The 10,546-nt window shown below is 31.8% G+C and overlaps 2 protein-coding genes across 2 annotated transcripts; one reads left to right on the forward strand and one right to left on the reverse strand.

Moving 5' to 3' along the window:
• The first annotated feature begins 194 nt into the window (after nucleotides 1-194).
• LOC134239424 (tetraspanin-18-like) lies at nucleotides 195-2,809 on the forward strand. Its single transcript, XM_062721608.1, has 7 exons — nucleotides 195-320; nucleotides 692-818; nucleotides 1,254-1,402; nucleotides 1,501-1,575; nucleotides 1,809-1,916; nucleotides 2,218-2,427; nucleotides 2,708-2,809. The coding sequence occupies exons 1-7, from the start codon at nucleotides 195-197 to the stop codon at nucleotides 2,807-2,809; spliced, it is 897 nt and encodes a 298-aa protein (XP_062577592.1).
• A 2,161-nt stretch (nucleotides 2,810-4,970) lies between these two features.
• Nucleotides 4,971-10,280, reverse strand: LOC134239434 (Golgi-associated plant pathogenesis-related protein 1-like). Its single transcript, XM_062721618.1, has 5 exons — nucleotides 9,926-10,280; nucleotides 8,681-8,827; nucleotides 8,223-8,364; nucleotides 6,937-7,011; nucleotides 4,971-5,410 (listed from the first exon to the last, which is right to left on the reverse strand). The coding sequence occupies exons 1-5, from the start codon at nucleotides 10,109-10,111 to the stop codon at nucleotides 5,256-5,258; spliced, it is 705 nt and encodes a 234-aa protein (XP_062577602.1). The 5' UTR covers nucleotides 10,112-10,280; the 3' UTR covers nucleotides 4,971-5,255.
• Nucleotides 10,281-10,546: the final 266 nt, after the last annotated feature.

A 10,546-nucleotide genomic window follows, 5' to 3' on the forward strand; every position in this document is an offset into this window, starting at 1 on the left:
CGAATGGTGCAAGAAGAAAACTTACAAAATTCAGCACGCTGAACAATATTCACAACAATTTACAATAAACAACTCTGCTCCGTATGATGGCTAATTTAAAGTGACTAAGTCATCGCTTTATATTAAGTAATTAATCAAAGTATGTATTTGTATATTTGATCTTACCTATTACCGATGTAAGGATGTAACATAAAATGGACACAGCGGTTAAAAAGCCATTTAAATCAAAGGAGATTGGTTTAACTAAGGAATTAACTTATGTATCTTCAGCAACCAAGTGTGTCAAATGTGCTTTATTAATTCTCATCGCATTACAAACGGTAAGTAAATTGTTAATTTAATTGTCATGATAATGAAATATTTTTCACATATTTGTGCAATTGACAAATTTTAATCAAGGCTATAAAAATATGTCATTTCTATTAATCTTACGGGTAATTGATACACACATTGGAGAAAAATTTTTAGAACATTGCTCAGAATTGAAAATAAAAAAAGTTTTTCTGATTAATGTCAACGGTTTAATTGGCAGACTTCAAATACGAGGATTTCAATTTCAAGGTATAGTGATGGACTTGATGTCAATATTTAATGAAATAAAACTTTAAATGTAACATTTTTTTTCGACAAAAATACGTTTTAATCATACAAAAGTATTGATATTTATATACATGTAATCATTGATATTTAGCTGATTGGAGTGGGTTGCTGTGTAGCGTGTCTGTTTGTCAGGTTTGACAAGGTGTACATCAGGCGACTCATACTATACTACCTCGCACCTGTCAGACTCGGCCTCACGGAGATACAGCTAGTCAGTGGTGAGTCAACCCTCAACTGGACAGGTGTACATGTAGTCAATATCAAGCCATATAAGATGATATCAATTTTTTTTATATTTAACTATACACTTTTGATATATGAGTTATATGCCTTAAAATGCATCAATTCAAAATATGGGGGAAATACTATTATCAACCATAAAAAGCAGTTTGATATTAATAAACTTAGGTTTCTGTTCATATTTTAATCATGATAGATGTTCATTGTGTATTTGTAAATTATAACATTTATATTTTAGAAAAATAAATTTGATTGAGTGACACTGAAACTCATTTCATTTAATAAACAGATAATATAACCAAGGTTAACGTCTTATCAAACATTGCAAGTACTGTACTGAAAATATTTTGAAACAAATTGCTCATAAACAGTTTATCAAACACCATCATGTGATTCTTTTTCAGATACTGAAGATTACAGAAATATAATCACATCATATGACACAACCGACGTTCTGCAGGGTTTATCATTGGTGCTTCTTGTTACTACATTTATTTTACTCCTTCCGGTTCTATTCGGTATTTCCGGGCTCTACAGCAACAAATTATGGCTTATAGCAATTGTACGTAAGCCATTTTCAAACATTATATTGTTCGAGTTTTGGGGGATGTATATTGATAGAAACGGATTAATTATTCAAATTTTCCTGCATCTTTTTAGTATATCGTGATTACAGGAATCCTTGTTGTGGCCAAAACCGCTCTCATCATCACTTCCTCGCTACGAGCGGATTTAGTAAGTACCCTATTAAACAAATTAAATTAAAATGATTTCTAAATCTTAATTTGATTGGAGGATCATTAAACATCCAGTAGGACTAACAAATCTCTCACTTTAAAACTGTGACATGTGACAAGAAAACTTCTTTTTATTCATGTGTAAATATATAACATATTTCAAGAAATGCATCTCTCTTTTTTATGATAACTATCGACCTTGTTTTTTTTTGTTTGTTTGTTTGTTTCCAGGTAAAGGGGTGGATAAGAGACCCTCTTATGACGTCATTACAATCCCGATACCGGGGGGACCTAGCCAGGGATTCCGTCTCTGTTACCTGGAATATGGTCATGATCAAGGTAAGGTTTATCTCAGGTTCAATGGACTTTAATTCAATTTCAATTTATTTAAGGTAAATAAAGAGATTTCTTTTCGAAGGAAAGTACTCTAGATTGAAGTAATCTAATACAGTTGCTTAACTTTCATTTGTGGTATTATAAAAAGAAAACATCAATGTATACCCTGCCTTTTCACTCAAAGAAATATTTAATTTAATCTATATAAAGAAAATCAACAATACGAAGCAAAATAAAATAATAAAGACATCCTCTATCAGCTGTATACGTAGAAGTATCATACATTTTACTTGCTTATTTTCAGTTTTCTTGTTGTGGCGTGGACAGTGGTAGAGATTTCGAGTTTTCTCGATTCAGTCGAGATTTTACACTCCAAGTATTTAATCAAACTTTGTTGTTAAGCAACTTACAAACGCCTTTAGTTTGTTGCAACAGTGCATCAAGGACGACAAGCTTTGAGCCAGGCGCATGCGCAAAGTATCCCATTCATCGAGAAGACACTCATTATTTTGAGGTGAAATCAAAGATACTTGTTATTTTATACTCTTCTAGTTTAAATGCAGATTACCTGTTCACAGAAATCACCCCTTGTGAAAAATTGAAAACACATATTTTCAGAGAAAACCTACTTTCACTACAATTAATAAAACTTTTTAAAATAATTAAATTATGCATAAATTTCCATAAAATTTCAAGTGATGGATGATGTTTTTCTTTTGAACTCATCTGACTTCTACCATATTTCATATATATTAAGAATAATTAGCAATTTTTACTTTTTTGGTTTTCTATAGGGATGTTTGGAAAAAATCTGGAATTTTTTATCCCGGTACTCTGGGGAAATGATACTGCCCACTGTTGGCATTTGCGCTGTACAGGTATTCGTCACTTTTTGATAAAATTTACTGAAATATTAACATTGTCAAATATTTGTAAAGTCGAATTTTGTCGATAAATTTTTCAGAGAGATCTATTATGGGTAGTGGTTATTTCTTCAGACAGTCCTGAAAGCTAAGTTTATAGCTTGGTAACTGAATTTCCTGTGTACTCGATTATGACAAACCCAACGATATCCATTTTTCATTCTTATGTTAATTTTATACATCATAATTTATGGATATCAACAATTTTGATTCTTTCAGTAACAGAAGAGTAGAATAAAACATTGAAAACTTTTCAAAGTTTATACCATTTTTTCAAAACTTTTTCAAAATCAAAAGGAAAAGAGAATACCCGATTATTCAATGTCACATGAATGTAACTTAAGAAATGCCATCTGATATAATTTCACAGTCATATACTAGTAATTAGAAATTTAACATTTTCTTTTGATCTTGTTGCACCTCCATAAAACAATACCAAATAGGAGCAGAGCAAACTTGTACCTTGAGAGGTTCAGGTGCCATGGAGAATGAGCATTCTCCGGTCACACCCGCCGTGTGATTGTCATGATCAGGAAAAACTGAAAAAAGTGTTCTGCGTATCACAAATAACAAATGAAAACGCACTTTTTAAAAAAAAAATTTTAAAGAAATGACATACATGCTTATATTTTTGTTTCATCAACTTGCTTGTCAATAATTTACCTCATTATTTGGGTAAGCAAGGTATCAAATCAAAATATATATATGCATTTGATGAAGGTATGTTGCTGCATAAGGGAAGTTGACGATAGAGAAGTTAAAGTCATCGCGTTTAATTTAGCATTTTTGATAACGTCTTTTTCAGTAAAATATTCTTTTACAAAAGAAAACCGTTCATACGGATATATCGTGTTTACGTAGGAATGGAAATTACCATTGTTAAGGTAGTCCGATCCTCAGATTTATAAAAATAGCAGTTAAGTAATCAAACATACTCATAAAAGTATGTCTGAATCCACAAATTTATGTAAATTTATCCACAGTATTTCTTTAAAGTAAATGATTAATGTAAATCATATTATACAGGGAAAATTGTCAAATCTTCAATGTTCATACAGAAAAAGGAAGTGGACTTTTTTTCCCTTACAAATTGACAACAAATATATTTTAGTTAAAAAAAACGATACATATCAAGGTATACAGAGAAATTGTCATGATTTTTATACTTATTTTGTATTTTTTGTTTTCTATTTCCGTCATGTATTCTGAATAAAAGGTTTTTGCTATCGGTGTGTGACAATCACTGGTTTTAAAGCTAATAAACATTGGTATCTAAGATATGATCTTATCTTTTCAAATTTTTGCTTACTCAAAGAGCAATTGAATGCAGGCAGGATGTTGAATTTTAAACACGTTATTTTTACTTTGTCGCTTTTGTGTTTAAATAAAGCAACAAAAAAAAACAAAGCCTATATAAAATAAACATTGTGAATGACTTTGAAAACTTCATAGGCATATTTCATTAGCGTAAGGATTTTTGATAAAATCATCTACACATAATGTAAAGCAGGAGAGGGAAAGACTGGCCTGTTTGAAGCCGGGTTATTAAATTTGACAAAATGAATGTAATTTAAGAAAAATCACTGTCAGTGATATAATTATTGATAGTTTTAAAATAAATCAGAATATGTTATCGCCTGTAAATGCACCCGCTCTCTGTACTTCTGAGTACTTTGATTTCACCTTTTATAGAGTACAAATTTAACATTTTCTTTTTAAGACTTCAAAGACTTGCCTCTTATTGTATGAAAATTGTTGCATGTGTCATTTTCAAGTTTTGTTGATGCATTTTAAATTAAATTTTTTTTTAATTCTTGGAAAATATGAAGAGGAACATGCAGAATGATTCTTTGTCATCTTGATACAGATGTTGAGCAAACACCTGTATTTATTTTAACTTATATTATGAAAAGTATTTTTTACACTAAAAGACACAAAATGTAATCTTGATGTTTAAAAAAACGGTATTGATTTCTATATCATTTCAATGCGATATTTGTTTTTGTACAATGACGTACATGTACTGTATATTTGTTCATATTGAAATACATTGTACAATGTACCAACATTCAAGGAATAAATTCAGTCTTTTGATTTTTATTCATTTATTATTATAAGGTAACAATATCACAGATTTATATGGAGAAAATATATAGTGCTTTAATAAATAGATCTAATTACAGTGTATATAAGTTTTTTAAAAAGTTTACGTTTACTACCAGTCTTTTTTATGCCCTAATGTTTTATAATTTTTTATGCCCACAGCATAACAAATGATAAAAGTTAATGTCATGGCTTATTTTAATTCGTCTACATGTACATGTACTACTATGATATAAATATTTTCCATATCCAAATAAGGATGTGAAGATAATTTGGAATGTCCAAATGGTGTGACTACGTAAATCTTAGTGAATAATTATTTAGGCGGGAAAACATTGCTTTTGAAATCTCCAAGCATATTTCCGGGCGGGCGATAACTCCCACAACAATACACACGACATCCGTCTGAAGATTTTGCCTTCCCGAACCCGACTTCCGTAGTGCCCTTCCAGACAACTTGAGTAAAATGACCTGAAAGACACCAAATGGTTGTTATTTTTATATTTTCTTTTTCTTATTCTGGATTGTCAAGTGAACGGCCAACGAAAAATTGCAATACATTACATTTTATTAAGATATCTGCACAAATCTACATTTTGACGGCGTATATGTACCTTATAGCGATTTTCAAAGAAGGGCGAGATAGAATCAGACTTCTGACTCGACTCAAAATTACACAGTTTTTTTTATTTACATGAATTTAGTTTGAAACATCCTAAACATTCTCCCTGAAGCCATAAAGTACTCTGGCCCTTATCTCTGTGGATTTAATTTACCACTAGTAACTACGAAAATAATTCTTACTGCATTAGCTTTAAAGTTTTCAGGGGTTTTTTTACGGTTTAAATTAAATCAATAGATATAAAATGAGATATGTTTTGAAAAAAGGATCTAGAATTCGTTGAAAAGATGATTAAGCTTCAATAGGATCAATGATGCATATTACAATTGCAATACTGATGAACAAGTTAGCACGTCCAAAACTTACCGAGTTCCAGAAATCCCATTCAATTCCTCTAATCTCTTGTACAATTGTTCTGATTTTGTGTTTTTAAATTTTAAATGCCCTTGTTGGCTGAGTCTTTAAAGCTATTTTAACGTCTGTGTTATTCTTTAATTAAATATTACCCATAAAGTCATTATATTGGGGAGTTTAAATTCTCTTTATTCAACACGTCCATTTAATAAAATACTTTTATACTTTGCACACGTTTTTTGCAGTCATGAATATCGATTGTCCACTTTGAAGTTGAACTGTTTTTATTTTGGCTATTATTTTAATTAAAGCATGTTAATTTTGCTTAGTGTTGTATTTCATATATAGATGTGTGCCAAAAGAGTGACGATAATATCATTTTGTAGTTTCACAGAACTTTAAGCATCTTCACTTACTAATATCCATCTGTATATACTTATAGCTAAACATGTAAAGAGATCCTATATATATATCTGATGACATATGATATGAGTTCTTTGAAAACCACTCGACCCAAGAATTAAATGCAAATATTTAAGGCTCTAATTTCTCACTTGAAGAGGACAAACAGTACTTCCATACCAAATTAGGGCGGGGTTGATGAACATACAGACATTTCTGCAAGATGAATCTAAGAATGGGGAGGGGTCTTTCAGAATAACCTATTTTTGTTAGACTGATGGTAATAAGGGAGGCGGGTTCTATCAAATTTAGCCTCGTCCAGGTTGATGGTGGAGGGTATGGGGTTTGTCGGAATATGTACCTATTCCAGGCTGGTAATTGTAGATATTGGGGAAAGAGGGTTTTTTTTTTAGAATTTACCTGCTCTGGCTTAATGGGAGGAGTCTTTTTTAAAATAATTTATCTACTCCACACTTGGAAGGGGGAGGGGGGTTCAGAGTTAAACTGTTGAAGACTGGTGGTTCTAGTGTGTGTGTGTTTTGGGGGGTGCTTGTTTTGTGGTTGTCGGAGACAGTCATAATTTACCTTTCCAGGCTTGTGGGTGGGGGTCATGGTTTACCTGTTCCGGGCTGATGGTCCTTGCCGAAGTTATGGTCTTTAATCTCACTGTACCAGGAGTCTGTAAAATCTTTCCCTGAAAAATTAAAATTGCTGAAATTATCCTTTGAACACTGAATAACAAAATTATCATTTACATAACAAATGACAAATTATCACAATTCAAGAAGCAGATAAAATTTTCTAATCTTTCAGGGTAATTCCCATGTAGATAAAAAAAAATATCATTGAGGGAAAACACGTTTTTAAAATTCCCTGACTTTTTGTTATTTTTGTGATTATACTTAATGTTATAATACACCGGTATACTTGTTATATAGAATTGCTCTTGATCGCGTTTCTGTAATATTAAGTTACAATGTAAATAACACTCTTAAAAAAATATAAAGAATTTAAAGAAAAGCTCATCTCCCAACATTTTGACTTCTTACAACGAGGAGAGGTCATTGTGATCTCCCTCCTCAGAAAGCAGAGTGGCATTTGGTGACAATATCACATTTTATTGGTTTGTTATATGTATAATTATTGTATAAAAATGAAGATTAAGCGAAGGGTTTCTTGTTTGTTGAATGGATATGAAATTAAAGCTAATGATTTAAAAATACACCATTAGTGCATAATGACATAAGAAATAATTCAAACGATATGCATTCAAGTATATTTTTGTTCTGTGGAACATTTACATAGATTGATACATTTTTACTCGCATGTAATTGACATTGCGAAACATTGAACTAAACCCAGTAGATTTTTAAAATATTTTTCACTGGAAACTTTCTGTTAGATAAAATAACGTATACTCTTGTGCACGAATATTGTAAACAGTGTATAAACCTATCGTTATAATTTATTTTTTGGTCATAACAGAGAATCCTCAGTCAAGTATTTTATCTGTGTTGTTTTATATTGGTGTTGGGGTTAGCTATAATCCTCGATAAAAACAAAACGTACGTGCTTTAGTGTGTTAACAATTGCCTTCATTTATTATTGATAAGTCCTTGAAGTAGACGAGTTTACATCGTCAACATTTATAAAAGTTTTTCATTTCAAACAAAATCAATAATATGAACAAATCGATGACATGAAGTTTTTGTTTTCGGATTTGTAACACCTGAGATCCTCAGGGAAAGGACACAGGTGAGGACGTTATCTGCCTTCCACCTGAGATTCTCAGAAGAAGAGGGGGGAAAGAGCAGGTGCATATCACGACGTTATTCTGCTAAGATACCTGCATGCTGAGATTTTCCGTGGAGGGGTGGGTGTGACAGTGTTATTTTATTAGAATACCTGCGTAGTCGGTGGGTCTTGAGGAACCCGTGAAGGCCACATTTTCCCCCAATCTTCCTCCATTCAGGGTACAATTGCTGTGGCTTAAACTGCCTTTTTGGGCCATGTGTTCCGCCCATTTCTGTGCATATTCTTGTAGATCCTATGGTAAATAAAACAAAAACATCCGTAAAATGACCAGATTTTGAGTTTGGGTATATTGAAGGGTTTACACATGTGCCATGCAGTATACTTAAGGGTTTTCCCCTTCCTGTTAGAAAATATGGCTTTCTCATCAGAGATGATTTCATAAGTGTTCAAATTACCATTAAACAGTTATATTTCATTGAAAATACTCATGCTGTACATAAAGTAAAAATAATTTTATGTCTTTTGATTCTATATTTGGAAACAGGAAAGGATTTTATTCGTATTTCAAGTCAAAGATCAAGAATGGAAGAAAAGAGATTCAAGTCTACCTTAGCCAGTTTGACGGGTGGTACGCCATGTTTGGCGCGTAACTCGTTGTGCCTCTTCAAAGCGTCTTGATTACACTGATCCAGATCCTGGTTTTCCTGTGGTCCTGAACAGCTATTGCCTACTGCTTTGGAGGCAGAAGGGGAAGCCTGAAATATCAGCAGTGATGATGCTAGTTATTCATTTTGTCACGTGGTAACTAAAATTTGTTCACATTTAAAAAAAGATAAACAGTGTTTCAACTAGTGTTGTCAATGATCGCATTCGGAAAGGCTGTCTGAAATCATGATTTTAACAATCGATTAAGGTATATTTCAGCACATATCTTTTTTACAGTTTTTCACCTTTATTTCAAGAACAGGCTCTTGATTATCAAAATATATATCTTTCAAGAGTTGTCCTTTACTATTTTAAAATACATGGACTTAAAATCTGTTTAAAATAAATCAAAAGATAATGATATTTGTATAAATGAAGAAACTAAACTACTTGTTTAAATAAAATATATTAATTTTCAGTATTTGGGGGAATTCACTTGTCATTTCATAAGGAATTACAAGGAATATTCAATACTAAATGTCTTATAACAGTTTAAAAAATTAATTCCATATACATTTTAGATGATCATGTAAATTAAAACCTGATCTGTCAATGCACAAGTAACAATCATGCAAAAATCTGTATTACTGAAATCGTTAATCAAACTGCATATATATACTGTTTTTAGAATTTGGATCTGTACAATGCACCTTTCTTACATTATTTAACAATAAAATTCTAATTTTTATAAAATCTAATGCCTATTTTATGCAAAGGGTTACCGATTCGATTATTGGCCGATGATCAGTCGGTTAGGGTCAACAGATGTTACCGATTAATCGATTCTGAGTTTCAACCGATTTGACAACACTAGTTTCAACAAAGCGCATTTGCTGAAATCATGTTTAACGGAGGGAAAAGCATTTAGTTGAAATGCTATTTTGATTAATGAAATGAAAACAATTTTAATTTTCATCTGGAATCATTTTCGCGGTTTCACACAAACACTGATTTTATTTTAGAAAAACTTATTAATAGCACAATTAGAAAACATACTTCTTATACAATATGGATAGAAATGCTATTTTGAAATAATGAAAAAAATAATATGAGAAATTCAAACTTACATACCTTTAAACGACAGCAACTGTAAAGAGCTTTTTGGTTTTAATTTTAATTATATTACATAATGGCGCTTGTCGACTTACTTCCACCTGTCTTGTGGATTTGCTGACCGACTCCTGGGGTCCCCCGTCATTCCCCTGGACTGTCTCTGTGACGGTGGTCTCCTCCCGCCCGTCCGGGTACGTCACTGTTTCCTCTACTATCGTCGTGGTGATGGTCTTCCCGTTCACTGTCTCTGTTCTTGTAGATTTCTTCGTCGATTTCCTCATTTTTATTTTTATTTTTTAATATGAATCAAAATTAAAGTTTAGTCCTTGTATGGTTGTTCACGCCAATTTTCCTTTCTGAGAGTTTTATTTCAGGAACAAACGCTTTAAATACCTTTAGTACGGTGAATTCCAGGACTTCGGGTATTTCAGCGAAATGGCATGGCGTGCTAATACGTGTACGGGATATTTGAATAATTCATTTTAACTTTTTAAATACCTAATCCTAGTACTTATATCCGCATTGTGTTTATCTATACTCTAACACAATGAGAAAATTTGTGTTAATTAAAATATACATTAGATTTACATGTACAACTATTCGCTTTATACTTAAATGGATATAATTATAGAGGTATTTCATGTACATCAAGTAATATATATTTTTAAAATTATTACTGATTTCTAATACGTTCGAGTTTGATTACTGCGAATGTT

The sequence above is a fragment of the Saccostrea cucullata genome, unplaced genomic scaffold, assembly GCF_032062105.1.
Source record: "Saccostrea cucullata isolate Sc308-1 unplaced genomic scaffold, CSIRO_AGI_Scuc_v1 ctg344, whole genome shotgun sequence".
In the NCBI taxonomy this organism is placed as follows: Eukaryota; Metazoa; Mollusca; class Bivalvia; order Ostreida; family Ostreidae; genus Saccostrea; species Saccostrea cuccullata.

What these genes read in the sequence shown, in the direction of transcription:
- LOC134239424 (XM_062721608.1), top strand. Translation starts at nt 195, where the DNA reads ATGGACACAGCGGTTAAAAAGCCATTTAAATCAAAGGAGATTGGTTTA. An exon ending in AATTATGGCTTATAGCAATT is followed by an intron (nt 1,403 to 1,500) that starts GTACGTAAGCCA and finishes GCATCTTTTTAG; the next exon opens with TATATCGTGATTACAGGAAT. An exon ending in GGAATATGGTCATGATCAAG is followed by an intron (nt 1,917 to 2,217) that starts GTAAGGTTTATC and finishes GCTTATTTTCAG; the next exon opens with TTTTCTTGTTGTGGCGTGGA.
- LOC134239434 (XM_062721618.1), bottom strand. Translation starts at nt 10,111, where the DNA reads ATGAGGAAATCGACGAAGAAATCTACAAGAACAGAGACAGTGAACGGG. An exon ending in AATCCACAAGACAGGTGGAA is followed by an intron (nt 8,828 to 9,925) that starts GTAAGTCGACAA and finishes CTGATATTTCAG; the next exon opens with GCTTCCCCTTCTGCCTCCAA. An exon ending in AAGACCCACCGACTACGCAG is followed by an intron (nt 7,012 to 8,222) that starts GTATTCTAATAA and finishes TTAATTTTTCAG; the next exon opens with GGAAAGATTTTACAGACTCC.